This window comes from Calidris pugnax, unplaced genomic scaffold (genome assembly GCF_001431845.1).
Source record: "Calidris pugnax isolate Ruff unplaced genomic scaffold, ASM143184v1 scaffold28, whole genome shotgun sequence".
Classification (NCBI taxonomy): domain Eukaryota; kingdom Metazoa; phylum Chordata; class Aves; order Charadriiformes; family Scolopacidae; genus Calidris; species Calidris pugnax.
The window spans coordinates 7,604,295-7,626,946 of NW_015090842.1; the positions used below are offsets into that span (position 1 = coordinate 7,604,295).

At 46.1% G+C, this 22,652-nt stretch overlaps 1 protein-coding gene across 1 annotated transcript in view; it reads left to right on the plus strand.

Moving 5' to 3' along the window:
- The first annotated feature begins 179 nt into the window (after window positions 1-179).
- Window positions 180-22,652, plus strand: part of CRISPLD2 (cysteine-rich secretory protein LCCL domain containing 2) — a 31,887-nt gene continuing 9,414 nt past the window's right edge. The window contains exons 1-13 of the mRNA XM_014942511.1: window positions 180-413; window positions 5,483-5,808; window positions 11,131-11,249; window positions 13,175-13,307; window positions 13,437-13,552; window positions 15,445-15,545; window positions 17,112-17,270; window positions 18,049-18,109; window positions 18,724-18,790; window positions 19,767-19,897; window positions 20,055-20,098; window positions 21,108-21,180; window positions 21,873-21,948. Of these exons, the coding sequence (XP_014797997.1) occupies window positions 5,566-5,808; window positions 11,131-11,249; window positions 13,175-13,307; window positions 13,437-13,552; window positions 15,445-15,545; window positions 17,112-17,270; window positions 18,049-18,109; window positions 18,724-18,790; window positions 19,767-19,897; window positions 20,055-20,098; window positions 21,108-21,180; window positions 21,873-21,948 (1,323 nt within the window). The 5' untranslated portion in view covers window positions 180-413; window positions 5,483-5,565. The remainder of the gene's footprint in view (window positions 414-5,482; window positions 5,809-11,130; window positions 11,250-13,174; window positions 13,308-13,436; window positions 13,553-15,444; window positions 15,546-17,111; window positions 17,271-18,048; window positions 18,110-18,723; window positions 18,791-19,766; window positions 19,898-20,054; window positions 20,099-21,107; window positions 21,181-21,872; window positions 21,949-22,652) is intronic.

Consider the following 22,652-nt stretch of genomic DNA (forward strand, 5'->3'; position numbering starts at 1 on the left):
TTAATTTGCTTAATCTTTCTTATACGCTTGTAGGCAAGTTTTAAAGTAATTCCTTTTGTCTGACAATACTTTTCAACTGAAGGTTTACTGTCTTTTTTTTGTTTTTTTTTTTTTTTTTTTCCTCCCCCGTCTTTTGATTATTACTCCAGGCCTGTTGCCAAACAGGATGATCCAGGCTTCTCCTTTTTGCCTGGAGAGCATAAATACCACTGGGGAGCTCTGTGAGACTGCAGTTGGTACGAGCTGCTGAGCTGAGACCTTGCATTCCTCGCACCTCCGAAGGCTTATTTCATCCTTTTTTTATTTTCCCCCCCCCCTCCTCCTAGTTTAAATATTTCAGATATATAATTTATTTTCCACAAGCAGGCTTGGAGGAGCTACAATTTCCTGGGGACTTGGAAGAACCCGGCAAGGTAAGTGTAAGCTTTAAGTCCCTGCTTCTGAAATGTGGTTTGCGGGGGGGAAGGGAGGGCTTGGTGAGGTCTGCAAGAAGTGTCTCTCTATTTAATTAGGCACAATTTTAGTAACGTCTCCAAAAAGTTGCCTGCACGGTAGAAAATAGCACAATACTGTCTTGAGTGTCCCTTCTGTGTGCTTTGCAGAGGTTAATGCAAGGCTAATAAACAATAGTCTTGAATGAATGGGAGGAGTTTAAAAGTACAGGAGTGCATTTCTACACAAACAGGCATTATCCAAGGGATGCTGTAGCAGTCTCTAACAGCTGCCCACCCGTGGGCACATCCAGTCTGCTCCAGGAAGCCTGTGTTTGTGCAACTCTGCTCTAAAGCCCTGTCTAAAAGGAATTTCAGAGCGTCGCCACATGTTGTGTCTGTTACCAGTGGGTTTTCCGTGTGGTTTTGCACAGAAAAAACTCACCCACTTCAGTGCTGTGGGAGTGGATTGCAATGGAAGATCCAGATGTTTTGGCCCGTGGCCCCGAAGATGCTGAATGCACATTGTCTTCTGTGCAAAGTTATGCCCTGTGGCAAGGAACTTGTCATCCTGCTTTTCTTTTGAAGCCAGTGCAATTCCTCAAAGCGTGACCTGTGTGCATCTTGGGTCAAGAGATGACCTGGTGTTTCATGCGTTAAGTGTGTTGTGGCTTTATCACTGGATTTCTTTGCACGGGTTAAAAGCTGATCCCAGGCTAACTCAGCTTAAAAAGTGATCCAAGACTATAATTCCCCTCTTCTTCACTCTTGTAGATGCTTGTCTGGTATCCCCTGGTAACTCTCGCATTCTTCCTGCCTTGTTCTTGTATAACTCCACAAGTCCTGGGATGTTTGAGCTGCAGATGTCATCCATAACCAAGAAGTAGAGACCCACTCCTGCGCTTTAGGAGGGAGGCAGTTGGGTATCAATAGCTGTAAGGAGTGAGGTGAAGCGAGGACGTAAGGAGGCACAGGAGTCAGCCCACACGTGGCTTTAGCAGGCGGCACTGCGTGCCAGGCTTCAAATGCTCCCAACTCTTCTGCTTTCTTGAAACGCAGACACAATCCAGTCACCGGGGAAATAGCTTTCTAAAAATAATCTTTGTCTAAAGTCCAGTGCTGCTTTTTAACTTCCTCGGGCCCCAGAAGAAGGCCTCCCTTTTGTCCCCAGTTTGGACAGGCTTTACAGCATACGGAGGAGTCGGTTTCTGCTGACTCACTCGTTTCTGATGGCTCCCAGATGTTTACCTGGCACCAGTATCAAGGGCCTGATGTGTTTAAAGGGAGGCTGTGCTGATGCTCCCCCTGAACCCTTGAAAACAACAGCAGAGACTTCCTCAGCTGACTGTCAGCTGATAATTTTCTCCGAATAAAGTCAAATCCTGACTCAAGGGCAGTGTGATTTCAATCCTCCCCAGTGAGGGGTTCCTGATGCAGCCTGGAGGCATCACCCCAGCTCTGTGGGGCACTTGGGCTGGCTGAGATTTAACACACCTCCCAGTGTTTCGTTGCACCTGGGCATGAGGATGGATATTGAGAGAGGCAAACAGCTGGACATCTGAAATCGATGAGAGCTTTCTGAAATGTGAGCATCTTTCTGCTGCTTTCAATTAATCTGGCCAGGGAGCTCTTTGCTCCTTGTCTCCCTCTGATCACTTCATCCTTCCTTGGGATGCTCAGCCTCGAGCCAAAGCAGAGGAAGGGACCTGCACACCCCAAGAGGAGAAGAAGGCAGTGCTGAAGTGACCTAATTTTAGAGAGGTGCTCGCAAATGGGACGGAGGGAAGAACATCCTGAGAAATAATGTACCATCTGTTGCAAGGTTTTGGCCAGGGCACGAAACCAGACGCGTTGGCTTCGTGGCGGAGCCGTGAGTGGGGCAGCTCCTCTGGGCTTTCAGATGTTACAGCTGATTTTTTTTTTTTTTTTTTTCCCAAGCTGCCCTTTCTGTAAGTTCAGTGTTTGCCTTAAAGGGGTGGTGGATACGGGCTCCTATTTAGCAGAGGGCACCCGGCCAAATGAGGGGGTACCACTGCAGCGTGTATTAGCTGTCTGTTCCTGCCCGCTCTACCTACAGGGGAGGCTGCAGTTAAAATGGCTTGTGCTAAATGGGCACATTGTAAACGGCGGTGGCAGAGCACCTATTTTTAAACTCTTAGGGAAGTGCCTCAAAGTAGGAATTGTTTCCCTGAATTTGGGTCAGACAGTCTACAAAAGCAACAGCTCCTTTTGCCTCCCCTACCCCTCCGGAGCTGGGTTAGAAAGTTGGGCTCCTGCTTAGCTGGGGTAGGGGGGGGGAAGCAAATCCAACAAACAGGGCTGAGAAGAGGATGAGGTTAAAGCAATATTTGTCCCGATGCCACCGAACGTCCTGTCTTTCAGGTGTGCCTGGAGCTGGGGACAAGGCGTGTGTGTTCGACTTGCTCTGAGGAGCAGGAAATAATGAGGAGCCGTTACCCAAACTGAGCAAATTGCATTCCCTCCTCGTTCCACCCAGGCAGAGGCTCAATGCTCCGCCTGGAGAGAGACTGAGGGCAGCTGGTTTTCATCTGCCTTCATACAGTACGAGCTAAAAACCTCCAGCAGGGACTTTATTGATTTTATGTAGACAGCCAACAAATTTTCAGGGGTTTTCTCAGAGCTTTTTGGGGTGCCCCCACCTGTGCAAAGCACCTGGGGCTTGCTCTTGTGTGGGTCTTGTGGGGAGCAGAGGTTTGGGACTTTGTGCTCGAGTGTAGCTTTTCCAGCTGGGAGTTGGAAGGCGTTTCCCTGCCTTGGATGTTTCCAGCTTGTCCTGTCTCATTGTGTCCAAACACCGTGTCGCTGGGCTGAAACTTCTCAAATAATTCATGCTAATCTGGGGTTTGTTTCCTGACGCTGTGCAGGAACGCTTTCAGTGCTGTCAAAACCAGATCCTCACCTAGTGTTGAAGACAGGGATGGGGAAACTTAATTCCAAAATTTAGCCCTAAAGACAGAGTTGAGGTGCTTGCACTGACTGTACGGATGTGTATTCCCCCTGATGGATTGACCCTGCTCTGGTGGCTCTTAGATCCCACCTAAAGAGCAGTAGGTGCTGCAGAGCCCTACAGCAGCACATATTTTTTTCCCTCAGTGGCTCATGATCTAAATAAAACCAGCCAAGACGCACAAGGCTCATTAGATGGAGAAGTTGGGACCAGAGGGAGAGGAAGGCAAGGCTTTCGACACCATCTCCCACAGCATCCTCATAGCCAAGCTTAGGAAGTGTGGGTTAGATGAATGGACAGTTAAGTGGATTGAAAACTGGCTGAAAGACAGAGCTCAGAGAGTTGTGATAAGGGGCACAGAATCCAGCTGGAAGTCTGTAACAAGTGGTGTTCCCCAGGGGTCAGTACTAGGTCCAGTCCTTTTCAATATATTCATCAATGACCTGGACGAAGGGATGGAATGTCCCCTCAGCAAGTTTGCTGATGACACAAAACTAGGAGGGGTGGCTGACACCCCAGAAGGCTGTGCCACCATCCAGCGAGACCTGGACGGGCTGGAGAGTTGGGCAGAGAGAAACCTAATGAAATTTAACAAGAGCAAGTGCAGGGTGCTGCACCTGGGGAGAAATAACCCCCTGCACCAGGACAGGTTGGGGCTGACCTGCTGGAGAGCAGCTCTGAGGAGAAAGACCTGGGAGTCCTGGTGGACAACAGGATGACCATGAGCCAGCAATGTGCTGGAGAGGGTACAGCAAAGGGCCACAAAGATGATTAAGGGTCTGGGGCATCTCTCCTACGAGTAGAGGCTGAGGGACTTGGGTCTTTTTAGTTTTGAGAAGAGAATACTTAGAGGGCATCTAATCAATGCTTACAAATACTTAAAAGGAGGGTGCCATGAGGGCGGGGCTGGTCTTTTTTCAGTGGTGCCCAGTGACAGGATAAGAGGAAATGGGCACAAAGCTGATTATAAGAAGTTCCACCTAAACGTGAGGAGGAACTTCTTTACTGTGAGAGTGGTAGAGCCCTGGAACAAGCTGCCCAGAGAGGTGGAGGAGCCTCTTTCTTTGGAAACATTCAAAACCTGCCTGGACAAGTTCCTGTGCAACCTGCTGTAGGTAGACCTGCTCTGGCAGGGGGGTTGGACTAGATGATCTCCAGAGGTCCCTTCCAACCCCATATGACTGTATGATTTTAAGGGAGGAAGAGTATGGAAATGGCAGGTGGAGGGTGAACACCGTGAAGCAAGGGAGGGGATGAGGGATTAAATAAAGCTGTTCAAACCTGGCAATGACCAAATTGAGACCATCTTCCCGAGCCCTTGGTGCTGACAGCTACCGAGCGTGCATGGGAACACCTAATCTTCTGGCCGGGGGAGGCCGGGTGCTCCGGCTCCTCTCCAAATCTGCCATAACTCACATGGCTGGCCGCGTTCCCGCTGGCCGTAGAGCGATGCGTCAGCGCGAACACCCCGGTGCGTCATCCGCCAGCAGGGATTTCGGTTGTTCGACGTTACGGTGACATTTCGCATAAACAGCCACTTTCACGGAGTCTGGCAGCTGCTCTGCTGGAGTCTGTCGGCAGAGAGGGGGCCTCCGAAATAGCTCCTGCTGGTGCCTGACCTCTGCCATCTGGCTTGCTGGGAATTTTACTTTCCCTTTTATTCATATCCCTTCTCCGCTTTAACAGCTGCTCTTTGGGCGAACGGCTTCAAATGTCTCCCCTTCCCGCCTTGGAAGGGATGGAGCTGGGATTATTCGGAGCTGCTGGGCATCGCTGGGTGCCACCTGCACCCCTGGCACGCTTGGTGGAGAAGGCATCTGCTGCCATGCCCAGGTGCTGCCTGGCTGATGCTCGCTCCCAGCGCTACGTCAGGGGATTTCCCCAGTGTAATAAACTGAGTTCCCATCACTCACAGTGATGTTCAGGTCTCCCTGTCATTAGGGTGAATGATAATTTACATAGACTGCAAGAACCACTCTTTTCCAAGCAAAAATCTGGGCTGTGTGGCTTCATCGTTGGGGGACATATGCACTGAGAGCTTCTTTGGCACTGCTCTGACTGCCTGTTTCTCCCCAAAATCCAGAACCACGCTGAGCCACAGGAGTCCCTGCAAGAGAATCTACAATCTTCTTCGTCTCTGAGTCTGCTGGCAGTAGAGGAGGAGACATGAATCCCACTCTGCCTTGGATCCTTCCTCTTGGATGTGTACTGCTCCTGACGAAGGCAGCCGAAAGCTTTATCCTGCCCAACTCGAGTCACCTGGAGAGCATTTTGAGTAAATATCAGGATGGGGACACTCACTCCAGATCCAAGAGAGCCATTTTATTCTCAGACAGACAAGAGATATTGATGCTCCACAATAAACTGAGAGGTCAAGTGTACCCAGCGGCCTCTAATATGGAATACATGGTGAGTCTACCTCTTGATACTTAACTTTATTATTACTTTTTTTTAAAAACCCCAACTTTTATTTCAATTTTCCTTAGAGTGCAGGAGGTGTAGCAAATTTCCTCTAAGTTTTTCTCAAGAGGTTTCCTGGAGCAGTTTCATTCCAGAGGGAATGATACTTTAGATCATCGGACTGTTTTGGTTGGAAAGGACCACTAATGGGTCATTGAGTCCATTCGCTCAATAGTTTCAGAACTGGTTCCATTATTCATAAACTAGTGTCTGACCCAGCCCTGGATGCATCTCCAGTGATGGCAATTCCACTGCCTGCCTCAGCAGGTTCTTCCATTACCTTAATGTCATAAAAGCATCAAATTTTCCCTGGTGTTTAACCCACGTTCTCCCTGTGAAAGCTTTCAGACCGTTGTGACTCGTGTTTTGGAATGGCACAACCAGCTCAGGGAAACCTCTGATGGTCTTTAGGTCACCATCAGCTACTGCCCAGTGCTGGAGTAGTTTCTGCCCTTTTGTCATATGTTGATCACCAGAAATTATCAATGATGTGAGCCAAGCATCCCCGATGCTGCTGGGAAGCTGCTCAGCACCTTCGAGAAACAAGACTTGAGGAATGTGGCTCCATCTGCAAAGAAATTCAGTCCCTAGAATTAGCTGCAAAAACTGGGAGTTCATGGATAGACGGGTCAGTGCTATTGGCTTTTCATAGTTCAGGAAACCAAAATAAAAGTTTGGTCAATGTATTCTCCCACTTCAGAGGGAGAACATAAAAGTATGAGCATTAAATATGCCTTTACCATCAACAATTCAGATGAATAGTTTTTCTTAACCTGATGCCAGAGACCCTACTTTGAGCTATTTTTGACATGCCACCAAAATATTGCTGGGCCAGAAAATGATGTAGGTAAATAATTTTTTTTTTTTTTTGGTGCTTTTTTCCCAATGTGCAAATATAGTTATGAGCAAAACTAGCCTGACTTCAACTGTGCTCTCCTGCTGACAGATTAAACGATTAATGATTTGTTAAGACAGTGTTTAAAAGGGTAAAAGAAATAGTACACCAAGTGTAATATAAAATTGTTTGCCAGCTGTGCTGACATGAGTGCTGCAAATGGAAAATCCTGCCTTTTGTGACTCTGGGGAAAAGCAAAAGAGAAGGGAGGGCTGAGGACAGTGAGGTCCATCAGCTGGTCCCCCACGAGCATTCACACCGCTCCTCTTCCATCCCACTTTTGTCCGAAATCGCACGCCTTTCTAAGAACCAGTGCTTTGTATCTCTGGTTCTCAGCAGGCTCTCACGTTATCCTGCAGGCAAGGTACTGCCAGAGGAGAGGTGACTTGATTAATTTCCAGAAAGTAAACACAAAGCATGAGAAGGCCAAACGTGTTTTGGTTGGCTTTGAGGATCTGAGAGGGCGGCCGTTGCGGACTGTCCGCTGGCCGAGGGCTGTTTGCGCTTGCAGCGTGGTTACACTTTTATGTTTGCCTTTGCTCAGTGTGCTTTTCTAGTGGTTTTTATGGGTGATCGAGGGTAAATGAAAGGGCCTTATATGCTGTGAAGAAAGAAGCTGAGTATAAGATGGTGCTGCTTGGAAAGGCTATAATCAGTCTTTCATGTATTGGTGTTTACCCAATATTACTTGGAAATGCTGTGTATATTCTGAATGTGAATTTCACTTTAATCCTTTGTTCTGCATAGGACATTTCTCATTTGGCCCCGTTTAAGAGGATGGTCTGTCTTTAGTACTGTAGATAAACTTTTCTCTTTTCCTTTGGTGCCAGTGTGGAGCGTCACAGGCGACGTGTGGTGCTAATTTGTAGATAAGTAGGTAGAACTTGTTCTTGCCCATCCAACTCCAAAAGCTGCCTTGTGAAAGTCCTTTCTCCCAGCTCCATGTCTGACATATTTAAGTGATCTAAAGTGGGAAGGGGAGTTAATGTATTCCAGGAAAGGGACATGTTAATCTACTACAGGATGAACTTTAGTCGGCGGAGGCTGTTAATAAGAAAGCCATAACACAGTGAGTCCCATGACTTATCCAGAGATCAAAAGGAGGATAGACATATGGCATAAAGGTAAAGTGGAGTGAAGAAATGAAGAAAGAAACAGTTTTGCTGCTGGGTTTGTATAATTAATTCAAAGCTAACACAGGTATTCAGTGTTAATGGGAGAACGAGCGAGCAGGGTACATTTCCCTGAAGAAACTGGTCAAATACAGAATTGTCTTAACCCTATAACAGCTTTGATTGGCGCTTTCCTTGTGTGTTTGGACTTTATAACAGCAGTCAGAGCTGTGGACGGGTGCCAAGACCAAAACAAACTCCTCGTAAATGAAGCCAGAGTAAAAAGGACATAATAGTTCCTAAGACATCTTGACCTTTAAGATGGCTTAGTCAGATGGCTTTCAGCAGTGATGAAAGGCAGAAATCTTTCCTCTTGCAGAGGCCTCAAAGACAGCTGGAGAAAACGAAATTGTTCTCAGTACAGATTGCTGGAAGGGAAATAGTTTGTTTTCACATGTAAGGTATCTGTCCTCGCTAAAGCGTAGGGTGGCGACTATCCTTGTCAGGATGGGCTGGTATTTCTGTGTTCTGGGTTAGCAAAGCATATCCAGGCTTCTGCTGCTCTCATGCCGCTTTTAAAAGTGAATTGGCAGTATTGCAAAAAGTCCAAGCTGGAGATAAAAATGAGGGAGTAACCCGGTCACTACAGCTTGGGTGTCTGGGGTTAGGTTTAGGAACTAGTTCGGCTGAGTAAATGGACTTTTTGTGGAGTATATTCTTATTGAATCTAAACCTACAAATTTGTATGAGTAAAAAAAGAGAGTCCGTGTGCTAAACCGCTTGGAATTGCACATGCCCAAGGGGTTCTCAGTCTGCTTGAGAAGGAAACTGAGCATAGACATGCACTGCCCCTCTGGCTTCAGTAGTCTTCCTAGATACTGCTTTGAATATTGGCATAAAGAATTCTTGAAGTGTAGCTGGGAAAGTCTGAAATCTATTTTTTTTTTGATATGTTTATTGCTCTGAAATAATTCCAGCCTCCAGACCGCATTCACGTCTGAGAAGCAAGAGGCAAATAACTACTCTAATTTAAATGGGATGGCTTTGTAATCTGATGCTCACAGAAAGGAGCTTCTCTACTCATCAAGCACAAAGCCATGCAAAGACGTAGCTATTCCCAATTGCCTGTTGAGTATCTTTTGTCCAAGTTCATTTATTTTATCCGTAGGCATCAAAGGAAGATGTAATGCATATGTTCACATCAATTTCCATTTAATGGCCTATTGCTCATAGCGTCTCTGCATTAAATTAGGAGATCTGGAACGTCTCTGCCTTTGAGGCTGCAGGGAATAATGCTCTGCTAGAAAGTCTGAAGTACTAGCAGCAGTTAACGTCTTGGGAGAGATTCTGTGGCTTGTGTGTTGGATGGGAAGACGGATTGTGGCCGGTCATTGCCTGGTGCAGAAAGTGGGAGACCACAAAAAGCTGTGTGTCTAGGCACAATTGCAGTAGTCTGCTTGAACAGAGGTTTGGAAACGTGTGCGTGGTGGGTCAGATCCCATACACCTTCAAGGAGCTGGAGGAATGAAACGGAAAATGGTTTGATTCCCTCTGTCAGAGCTGTGTCCGCACGGGGTTTTGCAGACTGACATGAATTTTCTTGGCCACTGGGCAGTTCAAAGCCAAGCTAATGAGCTCAGAGCAGCTCTGGGATATTGTTGGAATTTGGGTTGCTGAGCATGCTTAATGATAAGCTGTTCTCGGAGGTCTGGGCTGTTCGCTCAGTTAGATGAGCTCATGTTTGCCTTACAAAGATAGAGTAGACACACCAAGTTCCAAGAGACTACATTTTCCTGTCATCTTAGCCAGGGATATGTGGTCCCTCCCCATCCCAGTTATTACTGCCTGAGACTGCGTTCAGATACTTACTCGGAATGAGCATTTGATATTTTTTAAATATGTTTGAGAGCCTGAATGCCCCCCAATCCTCCAAATGGTCTCTGATGGGTCCTTTGATATGTTTGAGATCAGGAGCTGCTTTTCTTCTGGAGAGGACAGGGCTTGGACCAGCTGCTTGTGACAGCAAATGTCCAAAGAGGACACAATCTCACACTGGCACGTGAATGGGCTGGAGACACGTTACAAGACCTCCCTTCCCTTTGGTTTTATTTGTAGGAATGTGTGGTAATACCCCCCAATCCTCCAAATGGTCTCTGATGGGTCCTTTGATATGTTTGAGATCAGGAGCTGCTTTTCTTCTGGAGAGGACAGGACTTGGATCAGCTGGTTGTGACAGCAAATGACCAAAGAGCACATAATCTCACACTGGCACGTGAATGGGCTGGAGACACGTTACAAGACCTCCCTTCCCTTTGGTTTTATTTGTAGGAATGTGTGGTAATATTTTAATCCCAATGAATTATCCTCTAAGGACTGTTCTGAATAGACCAGCTGTCAGGAATTACAGAATGAATTCAGGGCACTGTCTACTGGGTCCAGCGAGTCTGGCCTTTAAAACAAATACACTCATGGGCAGTAGAGCCAATGAGGACTGCTTTCCTATTTGCCTTTGTATCGTGTTTGAGCTCTTGTTTGGCTTACAGCTGGATGATCTCACACCAGTGTCCTTCCCTCAGTGGGAACGTAAATGGGATTTGTCACTTCTAACCTGGTGGCTGTTTCAGGGAGAGTGATATTAGCCTAACAGCTCTGGTGCTTTGCCACCCCTGTCAAGTGTGACTGGATCCATCGGTGGACTCAGCAGTTATTCTGGAAGGAGAAGAGGAGGTGGGAAAAGGAGACTCAGATCCATACCCCTTGCTTAAGAAGTTTGGCTGAGAATCTCCAGCTATGATGGAAGTGAAGGGAGCACATTCACTGTGTTCGGATCCCCCTTGATAGGAAAGCCAGGAAATGTCCTGATATTGAGGACAATGGTTGGAAAATCATGCTGCAGCTACATCAGAGCACTGACTGCATTATAGAAGTCTTGCAGATCTCAGAAATAGGTGTGGATGGGTTCTTGAGGTCTTCCCAGGTGTGCCTTCTGCAGATCTATGCAAAGTATGTCATAAGAAGCATGGTGTCAAGCAAGAAAAATAATAGACCCTTCAGTGTCCTGCATTTCCATGGCAAGGGCACATCTTGAGAAACTTAAGTCAGGGCACATCATTAAAATGTGCTGGCTTCACAAGGATAGGCCACACACCAGGGGGTGTGCTGTAATTTAGTCTTTTTCCGTGAACTACTGTTGGTTATGTCTCTTAATCTAATAAATTTGAGATTATGAATTGACCTGTTCTTTTCTCTCCCCATGTCCTGAAGACCTGGGATGACGAGCTGGAAAGATCAGCCCATGCTTGGGCTCAGGAGTGCAAGTGGGACCATGGACCGAGTGACCTCATCAGGTCAATTGGACAGAACTTGGCAGTTCACTGGGGCAGGTAAGAGCTAGGGTGCTACAGGGTCATTGCAAAGAGCAATTTATGGACTTTCCTTTAGACCCAGTTGGAAAGGGTTGCCTTATTGATGCTTAGTAGAGCACTGGGGAGACGGGAGAAAAGCTGAGGATCATTAATTGCTGTTGCTTCAGTGAAATGGTTATAGTGATAACATCTGCAGTCACCTTCAGCTGACTGTTCCCAGCAAACCAACATTGATGTGAGTTACTCCATTTATCCATATTTCTGGGTAACGCAGCTGTAACTTGCTTAGGGTCACTCCTACCCCTTAAGGAGAACAGCTACAAAAGCCATAACCCTTGCTCCTAAATCTGCTGGTTTGGGGGGGGTTTATAGCACCATGCTGAGAACCAGCTGAAAGCTGAGGTTTCTCAGGAACAATGTCTGGACTCAGCTGCTGGTTCAGAACTTAATTATCTCTTGCTGCATTTCCCATAAATATTTACCCAGCTCCAAATTTCTCTTTACTGAAACCACTTTGCAGAATTTTTTATACAACTTCCTGGGGAAGGTTTTTAACCTAGAGTTGTTAATCCAGCTAGGGAAGCTGATGTTAAGGCTTCCAGCTGGATTTGCCTCTCAATCTCACAGTGAAATTTGTTTATTGTTAAGACCCTATTATTAAGCCTGTTATAGGTTAAGTCTGGTCTGTACTGCAAACATTTTGTATGTGCTCAGGAGCCCTAATGGGTGGAAATGCAGTTATGCTTGCTGTAAATCAGGTAGGACTTGGTTGAAAGCAATGGAAATTTGCTGGTGTGAAACTGGCCTGATGTAAAAATCTGCCCCGTTTTTGTTGGCAGAATTAAATAATGATTGGAAAGGAGAGTGGTTAATCCATTGGAAACAAAGTCAAAAGATTGGGCTGTTCTTGGCTCTCCTACAAGCATTCAAGATGGCCATAGGTTACTGATGGAGGTAGATCCAATCTTGCTCCCTTTGCAGTCACCGAGAGGAAAAAGAAATCAGATTTATCTCAGTTTTTCAGGTACGGGCCATAACTTGATTGCCTCAATTTCCTCTCCTGTAAAATAGGATTCGGAAAGTATTCGCTTAATGACATCATGAGATTAATGTTTTTGAAATGCTTCTAATGAATGATTTTTAATGAAGAGCTGGATGAAAGAACAAACTGCAGTTGGTAATGATATCACTTGTATTTCTGGCCGCGTGCTTCATGTGAGCTGTTGAAAGCAGTAAAAAGTGGTGGGTTTGAAGCACTGCTCTGCTTTGATTGGGAGTGTGCAGATTGCTCTGCTCACTGTCTACAGGACACGCAGTGTATGGGGGGCTTGATGCAGGGGGAAATTGCTGCAATAAAAAGTGGGGTACACGTGTAGGGCACCAACTATTCTGCACAAGGTCTTGGTGCTGATCTGAGTGTGAAAAAGCCCACTCTCTTTCAAAGGTCTTACAGTGTGAACTGCGAGGGGACTTCCAGATTTAGCACGTTGCCTGGTGGTAAAATAGGTACACGATGGCTTTCGGTTTGAGATGTTTGGCAAACCCTAACTTCTGTTTACTTTAAAAATACAACTTTCCGCCAAACTAGAAGTTTTTTGTAGTTGTGTGGAAAAGTCAGGAGGACATTTCAGGTCAGCGGCACTTGAAGAGCATGTCAAAGCTATAAATAATACAGAAAGTCAGACCGGGTTGTGAATCTGAGGGAAAAAATAATCTCTAACATTTTCAATGAGATTTTTTTCTCCTGATTACTAGACCATATTACCGGGTTCTTCAAGCAACTCCTTCTCAGTGAATGGAACTTGCTTTAAGAAAGTTTTATGTAAGAATTAACAGAAGTTATATTAAAAAATCTGAACTTGCAGTACGGCAGGAGGCTACAGGTAATTGTTTGGAAACTTCTACTCAGGACTTTGTGGTTTAAACTCTCTTTGCTCCTTCAGGTATCGCTCTCCAGCTTTCCACGTCCAGTCTTGGTATGATGAAGTTAAAGACTACACGTACCCATATCCTCACGAGTGCAACCCGTGGTGCCCGGACAGATGCACTGGCTCCATGTGCACGCACTACACCCAGGTAAAGGAGGCGAAGGGCTTTTGTACTGATACCCTCTGCATCCCCCCACCATGTCCCCGTCGTCACTGCGACTTGTGCCTGCAGCAGGGGGGGCTTTGCTCATTTCCAATTCCTGTGTTGTCCCCACAGATAGTCTGGGCCACGACGAACAGGATCGGCTGTGCCGTGAACGTCTGCAAACAGATGAATGTCTGGGGAGAAATCTGGAAGAACGCCGTCTACCTGGTCTGCAACTACTCGCCCAAGTAAGGCCCACGAGCTGGGCTCCAGCCAGCTTCCCTAAAACTGGCGTGTTCCTGAACCAGCCCTGGATCTGGGGAAGAGATTTCAGGCAGTCTAGACCGCTGGTTGTGGCTTTAAATTTTCTCTTTAGACAGCAGCGCGGGGCTGGTTCAAGGCTCTGCCTGGAAAACTGAATGAGGGGCCGGGGCCAGGCTGGAGCTTTGATGTTCCTGCCATGGGAAGGAGGAGCAGGAGATGGCCAGGACGGAGCTGGCGTGGGCTGCTGCGGAGGGAGGCTCACTCACTGCCTCTGCTCGGAGGGTGGGAGGGGATGGGGTGGTGATTAACACCGCTCCAGCAGCAGCCTCTCTACCCAGCCCCTATCCCGACACATTTCCATCGCTTCCTCCTGTAAATCTGCTGGTTTAAACACGCCGCTGCTGGTGGAACCAAAGCAACCTGGAGGCCCACTGTGAGGAGATAGATCCCAGACCCTATGAGCTCCCTGTGGATTAAAAAAAAAAGAAAGTGAAATACCTACATGCTGACTGATGCAGTTAACTTGTTGGTTTGATTAAATTTTGAAATGAAAATCACATTTCTTGACTACTGCATCCAGGAGAATTTCCTCCCTGGCAATGGCAATTAGTATTTTCTGCTTTAATGGCTAAAGGAGAATTATTCTCACTCCAAGCCCTTGGCAATTTAAATCTTAGCAGCAAAATGAAACAGGGAAATCACTGTATTCAAATGAAGTGGCTTGGAGAGCATCTGACTTCTGGAAATAAGATGTGAGTACAGAGCTGGCAGCTCATGGCGTGATCCAGGCACAGCCCTATGGGGGGGGTTGTCAAAGCCCCTCTCCACACGTTAGTTGATGAGCACGTTATGCTTGTGATTCGGTGGGATTTAATGACCTGCTCCTCGTGTGGGATCACACCATCTCCTGTGGAGCTCCTGCAGCAGGCTGGGCTAGTTGCACGTCATCCATTCAGGGCTGCTGGATGGAAAAACACTCTATTTCTGCAGTTTCTACTTAATCTTTTCTCTCTGGCATCAGTGCGCATTGTCCTCATCTAGCCTTATAGGTGGAGACAGCCGAAAGAGCAATAACCCAAGGGCTGAACTCTGGCTCCTTCAACTTCTCAGCCCCTAGAGTTTGTGGGACAGAGAGCCAGAAAGGGCTTCTATTCTGGGTAATTTCTTGAGGAAAGTCCAGTAATCCATTGATTTACTTCTGTTTACATAAGATCGCAGTATTTATATTGGAGTTTAATGTAAAAGTGATATTGCAGACAATTTATTTAAGTAAACCCCTAAAAACGTCATTTTGGAGGTGAAATGAGGAGGAACATTTTCCTTACAAGGCTTTCTTGGGCTGTTGTTTAGTCTTTGCGTCCTGCTCTGGGCCAGGTTGATGTTTCTGCAGCTTCAGAGGCAAAAATGGGGCCTTGAGGATGGCCGGGTTGGGTGAGCCTGAAGTGCTGCTCTGGTTCCCAGATGATCTGGCGTGAGGGTCCATGTATTTCTGGTAGTTTTTTTCAGTTTGGAAATGGTTCCAGATGGAAAAACGGAGCAGTAAGAGCTATGCTCCAGCCTGGCCCATGCAGCTGCCTGGGGGTGCTGCAGAAAATGTTGGGGAGACTTGTGGCTCTGATGAACAAGAGAGATGAAGGGGATTTGGGCAGATGGAGGCAGCAGGCAGGCAGCCACTGAGCTATTGCTGGAGGATGACAGACAGCAGGGGGATGGAAAAAGTGGGGACAAGTCATCTTTTCCCTATTTACAGCCTCCTACCCGAGGATGGGCACAGCAGAAACACCCATTTCCCCCACTCCCTTAGTGCCAGGTGGTCTTGGGGGTTTGGATGGGTATTTGGGTGCCTGACGGGTGCGTGTTGCTCCTGTGCTCGTAGGGGCAACTGGATCGGAGAAGCCCCCTACAAGACTGGCCGCCCCTGCTCCGAGTGCCCACCGAGCTACGGAGGAGGCTGCCAGAACAACCTCTGCTACAAAGGTACGTGGTGGGGTCTTGGGGAACCCTCCTGGGTGGGGGGAAAAGGCTGGAGCAGACTTTTCTGGAGAAACTATTAATTAGAAGCAGCCACAGCTTTATGCGCCTTTTCATTAGCCATCCTTCATATTTTGACATGGCAGCACATGGTAAATCGGTGGATGTTTCTGAAACCAGAAAGCTCTGAAGTGCTTAAAATCTGGAGCTGGGATTCAGTGTGTTTCCCCTGGTGAAAGAAAGGAGAGGGAGCGCTGGGATGGGGGAAGCTGCTCTGAGCTTCCAGGGGTTTGGCTGGGGAGCTCCAGCGGGATGTAGAGCGCTCGGCAGGCTGTGGGCAGGAGCCATCCCGTCCTCGTGGGGTTTGTTTTGGGAAGGGAATGTTCTCCGGCGCTTACCAGAGGCGACGTGGGTGGGCAGAGCTTGGCCACCAGCCCCGTTCCTTCGGGGGCCAGGGACTGAGCGTTTCCCTCTCTCCCCACCTTGGTTTTCACGGCTGCACGATGAATAGAGCGATTCGTGTCTCTTGGAGGAGAGGAGGGGATCGTGGATGGTTCTTCCTGACCTGTGGAGTTTTCCCAGAACAGAGGGCAATAGAGTGAAAACTATTAACGCCGAAGCCCCCAGTGAAGCAGTGCTGTCCTCCCAGCACACAGGATTTTTTGGGGTCACACATTGAGGGCATTTTCTTCCTCCTGTGCATTTTGCTTCACAGAGAACTGAGCTCTTGGAAACGGGCAGGTTCCCTGGAGACTTGCCCAAAGCAGAGGCTTGTTTTGCTTGCAACATCACATTTATCATCTTTAGCCCCGGGGCTGTGGGTCCAGGGGAGGTCCCCAGGGTGCAGGTGGGCTGCAGCGGGGAGAGGGGAGGGGATGCCCCCGTGGTAGAAAGCCCTCTTGGAGCCACCATCCATCATCCTCGTGTTTGCGCTGTTCCTCTCCTCATTGCCAAGGATGAGAGCGGCACAGGGTTGCGGGTAGGACCAGCCAAGTGGAATGAATTTTGCTGGCACCCTTTCCAAAATCCCTCTGCCCAGCTGCAACAGCAGGCAGCTTGTTCTCCTTCGAAGGGTGAAGTGAGGGATAAACTTGATGTAGCAGGACCTGTGCTTTAACAGGACGATCGGCTGAAACTGTGCTCATGGGGTGGTTTGGAGAAGCAAACCCAGGTGGGAGGAGAGAAGGTTTCACCCACCTTCCCAAACACTAGGGTCCTCTTTTTGTGTGATCTTCAGAAAAGTTGTTTTTCCCTCCAGAGAGAAACAACTGTATGGGAAAAAGAAGAAATATCACCATTCTTTTTTACAAATTCATGGGGATCAGTTCAAACCTTTATGTAAGGTGCCTCTTTGTGTGCAGAGGGGTGGGAGAGGAGCAGATCTCCCCTCCTGGTGCTGCATCTGCCCTGGCAATAGCCCTGCACTACCTTTAATGCTCATTTTTGAGTTTCCAGTTATTTAAAAGCAGCTCCTTGTCAAACCAAATAGCCTCCCTCAATGTATGAACCTGCCTGAGTTCCTCGTCAGTGTGAACACGCTGTGATTATTTTTCAACCCCCTCTTCTCCCAAGATTACCGTTACGAAGATCCAGTCATCGCTGAGACAGAGGAGACCAATGAAGTGGAGATTTCACAGGTGGCAGAGCAAACCCCAGTGTGGTTCTACCCTCCAGAAAGCAAACCCAGCAAACCCAGCAAGCCCAAGAAAGTCATCCCGGAATCCTACATGAGTAAGGCAACCTCTTTCTCTTTCAGCTCCTGGGAGGATGGGAGGTAATCTGTGTGAAAACTCACTGTTAATTATAGCAGCAGCCTGCCAGAAGCAGGGAGCAAAGCTTTCAAGAGCCACTCGTGCCTTCTGCACATCAATCTGCAGGAGTTATTTGTTATTTTAAGCCATCTCAAGGAAGTATCAATGAACCGAAGGTCCCCTGATGAGTAATCAATTGAGTAAATCCTGGTTTTATTTCCCATTTAAAATACTCTGCGCTCCACAGTTACTCCCTTTGCAGCCTTTTTTTTTTTTTTTCCTTTTAATAATTTGTTTCCTTTTTATTTCTTGCTTGGGAAGATTTCTGAAGTTATTTGTGGAGCTGGTAGTACTTCCTCAGTTGCTTTCTAATCGCTGTTAATTAAAAGAGACTTATTGAGAAAACAAGGCGAGGCAAGCCAACACATCCTTTTCAAGTTTATCTACCAGCATCTTGAGAGTCTGTAATTAACTGGAGAATGAGAGCTCTGGCTGCAGACCTCAGGCTGTAAATCAAAGCCTTCAGCTGTCAGATGTTTCTTCCTTGCTAATATTTCCAAAGACACCTGTCTCAGGTGAATGGCTAAAGAAACACGAACTGCTCCAGGCTGGTGGGTCTGTGATAAGATTTAATCTCGCTGCACCAAAGACCTCCAGGAAATATGCATGGTGGTTGCTCACCTCCGTGGCTTGAGAGCAGGCTGTGGCAGACTCTTTCCTTTTTAAAATATTTATTTATTTTATTTTTTTCTCCTCAGCGCAAGTCATTACCTGTGAAACCAAGATGAGAGACAAATGCAGAGGCTCAACATGCAACAGGTAGCATTTTATCGATACCTCTTGGAGTGCTGTGGGGGAAAAAAATGGCCTAAAAATTGTCCAGTTTTTGCAAACATAGGATAGGCTATACTATGTATTTTTTGTGACTACCTAGGTAGATCTCTTTTTAAAAAAAAAACACAAAAAAGCCTTCATTTCTCTTAATATAAAGCCTTCAGCCAAACCTAGCAATACGATGACTCAGTTTATTTTACTCAGCCATGATGACCCACAGTTTCAGGTGTCCAAAATCGTTTAATAAATTTTGGCAGAGTCTTTTTGGAGCCTTTTTCATGCATTCCACTGCTGTCTACGCCAGACCAATAATTCATGGCTTGTCCCATCCCAGCCAGTCAAGAACTTCTGGTTAAGGTTTCTGCAAGGAACGGGACAGTTTATCACTTGGAGAAAAACCAAATCCACAGAATCTAAATATTGGTCGGGCTTTTAAGGAGGGTGGAGAAACTGTTTTAAAAAGTAGCTATTTTGCAACCTTGTTTTTAAATGGAAGACTTACGTGAAATGAATGGAATGACTATTAAGTGAAATACAGTCAAAGTCTGTTTTTCTTGAATTGTTTTTTTGCCACCCTCAAAGATATATATCTTTACTAGGTATTTGTGCCCAGCTGGCTGCTTGTACAGTAAAGGAAAGATCTTTGGAACATTTTATTATGAGAGTGTAAGTACCTTTTAATAGCTCATAGATGTAATTTGTGGGGAGGTAGCGGTAATAACAGAAATGGGAAATGCCAACAATTCTAGTGTAATTTGGCTTTTTGCATTCTCCAGTTGGGGTGCTGTAAAAGGGTGCTAATAAAGATTATCTGTATTTTCTTCATCTTAGTGATGAAAAAAAGAAGCAGTCTGGAAAGGCAAAATGATTCCAGACGTGATTTTATCATGAATGCCCTTAATGTACGATGAAACCCATGGAAAGTGAGGGATGGGGAGCAATAGACAGCTCTTACAAACATCTCTTCTTTAGTGTGGGCAGCTGTCATGATGAACAGAAACGTTAGATCAAAAACACTGTTAAATGTTGTGACTAAATAATATTTTGGGCTGATTTGCTGGGTCTTTAATTAACAAGACAATTTATAAATGAAGCATGGCACCATTTCCCCATCAAAGCTACTTTTGGAGTGAAGAAATGTTGAAGATGAAAAGGTTTTTTGTGTAAAAGTCTGTTTGCTTTCCCCATTCTCACTGTTGGTGCATGACTGCATCGCCCATGATACATCTGTGCCCTGCAACTCCTGTGATTGCAGACAGCCGCCTCCTCTGAGTGGTTTCTGCAGAAGTATTTTGGGTTTGAATATTTTGTTGGGAACTGGAAATATTTCATACTGGTTGTTAATTTCCAATGCTGCTTTTCTTCTAAATCGTATCTAAATGTATGGGTTTGTTACTTAAAAAAAAGCTTGCCATTCAATCAGGCAGTGCTTAAAATAGTAATAACAATAATAAAAGAATAAGGCTGTGTTGGGAGAGTGAGATTTAACAACCAGATTCCAAAGAGCTGTACTCAGCTTATTTTCCATTTGGCGCTTTGGTGGTTGTTTCATTTCTTCTTCATTTTTTGCACAGTGGTTGGTCAACGTTGCTCTGTGAATGAGATTTATTTCACATACTGTTTGTATTTTTGCTCTTGTCAGTCATCAAGCATATGCCGTGCTGCAATTCATTACGGTATCCTGGACAATAAAGGAGGGCTGGTTGATATCACGAGGAAGGGAAGGATGCCAGCTTTTGTGAAGTCTACCAGGAATGGTGTGGAATCTTTCAGGTATCACCTTCACTAAAATGTTTTTGTTTTTTTTTTTTTAATTTGCTTTAAATGTAGGCAGATGTTTGGTCATCTTCATTGCTCACAGATAGACTGTGATTCAAATAATTCTAGCACGCTTATTTTTAATGAATCTTTTTCTTTGCTTGTTTTGCAGGAAAAGTAAGCCTTCAAATGCATTCATGGTCTCCAAAGTCACAAGTAAGTTTTAAAAGTTGAGGAGAACCCATTGTTGCTAGAGTTTTATGTGATACTTGAAAGCATCATTCCTCACAGTGCTCTTTTTCACTTTAAGTGGCCATGTCAAATGGTTCAGTACCACAACTAAACCCTAGATTGGTGATCCACTACCCACTATAGGCAATTCCACCATCAACCATCTCAACTTTCTCTGGGGATCTAAGAGGAAGGTACAGAAAAAAGTGAAAATGAGCTGTTTCCAGCAGTAGGCAATTCCACCATCAACCACCTCAACTTTCTCTGGGGATCTAAGAGGAAGGTACAGAAAAAAGTGAAAATGAGCTGTTTCCAGCAGCAGCTCCTGCTGATGGATCACAGTCGGGTCCAAACATCAGCTGCAGTGTTGCAAGGTGCTGATAATAAAGTGGTGGAACATGAGCCATCCTTGTAAGAAAGCCTCAGTCCTGTGTGAACACTGTATATATAAAAGGAAAAATACCTAATATAATAGTGCAATAGTATAATGAAACATATAATACATATAAAATTAGTTTATAACAGTGAGTCATATTTATGATGAGCACATAAATAAGTACTGTGGAGTTCTACTGTTTAAATGATTCCCATTTTCTTAACGTCTTTGAATAGTTCCTCCTCCTCCATATAATTATCATTTTTATTAGATCCCCTTGAGCCGCTTTCATGGAAAACTAATGGTGTCAGGTTCTTTGGACTCCACATCTGGAGCTGTAGCAAAAATACACCGTCTTGTGGATCAGCTGCTTTTCTCTTTTGAAAGCTGTGACCTTTTTAAGGCCACATAGTAATATGGCAGCAGGATTTCTGCTGGAGAGTTGGTCACCCCTCTCCTGGGTGCGTCCTGCCGGCAAAGGAGTGAAGAGCTTTCCTCCTGGTGCCCTCGGGTGGACATGGGTCTCACCAGACGTGTTGTGTGACTGTGGCTTGTGTTTTCTGCAGCTGCCTATGCTATTAGGTCTAGTAATTTGCCTTTCTGTATTTATTTCCTCAGCACAGACGCTGGATTGCTATACTACAGTAGCTGAGCTGTGCCAGTTCAAAAAGCCGGCAACCCATTGCCCAAGGTAACTCCGTGCCACCAGCCCCAGCCTGCTCATGTTAAAAGCCTCTGCACTCAGATGGAGGATGCTGGGGTGCTGAGGTCCCCAGATCTGAGGGCTGGGGGGGGGTTGAGCTAATTTTACCAGATGAACTGGAGGGAGGGGTTGGGAATGGCATCTTTCCTTTGCTTTTCTTGGCATCACGATAGAAAATTGACGTTAAGCTTTCAGACCCTCTCAGTGATGTATAGGTCAGGCCACACAATCCTGTTTCAGCACACCCCCAGGTATGAGCGTGCAGCTTCACACTCTGCCTTGATTCCCCTGCAATTGCTGATTTTTGGATGTGGTTTTCCTTTCCACCTTAAAACATGGAAGAAGTTCGTTCTAGAAAGCTCCGTTGTGCAGGTGTAAGTGGTGGCAGGGCAGGGGGGTACAAACATGTGCAAATGATTACATGCATACCATTGTGTAAAAACATGGGTACTGCTCTTTGAAAATGTCATAAAAGCCCAATCCCCCCCCTTTTACCAGCCTAAACCCCTCTCTTTGCAGTTCTGCAGTAACTACCAAATGTCATCTGAGGGGAGCAAATAATTAAATTCACTGTTGCCACCTGCAGACCAGATGCAGGCACTTGAAATCTCCCAAGAATGCAGCTTGCTTTCCTGTTGAGCCTTGATATAGAGAATAAATATGAATAAATTGTTTTCTAGGATTTATTGTCCAGCCCACTGTAAAGACGAGCCATCGTACTGGGCACCGGTGTTTGGCACCAACGTTTATGCAGATGTGAGTATGCTCCTCTCCCTGGTCACCCTGTGTGCCACAATGTCTCTATGGCAGAGCTGGGGTGTGAAGGAAGAAGTGGCACCAACAGCTATGACCTGAAGTTGGATGTCAATGGGCTTGGCAAGCCCTTCCACAATCCGACACTGATTTATTCTGATGGACTTGGGCAGGTCATTTAGCCTCCCCTGTGTCACTGGGGCTATGGATGGCAAACCATGGTAGCACTTCTCCACCTTTGTAAAGTGATTTGGGATCTACAGATGAGCACCAAAGGGCTTTTATTATATCACACTATATAGTTGGCAAAAATAGACCTTTTTCCCTCTCCCCTGTCCTCTTCTTTCTGGGAGCTGAGCAGCATTTTTGAGAAGTCAGGAGGCAGAGCAAAGAAGTGGAAAGAGAGCAAGCAAGTTGGTTTTATTAGTTTGTTTTTTTAAACCCTGCTCACAGAGATGAGCACAGACTTGATGCTTAAACTAGGGAAAGAGTCATTTTTTTCAAAAATCTCTTAATATTAGGCCTCTAAAAACTGGGTTTCAACACATTTCCATTTGTGGGTGCTTCTTGTTTTTTTTTTTCTTTTTCTCTTTTTTCTGCTGGAGATCGTGTTTAGAAAATGCCAGCCCCCTGGCTGGTGCGTAGCCTGCAGGAACGTGCTTTTTGAAAGCCTGGGGAAAGGAGTTGGCAGATTGTGACCCCCAGCT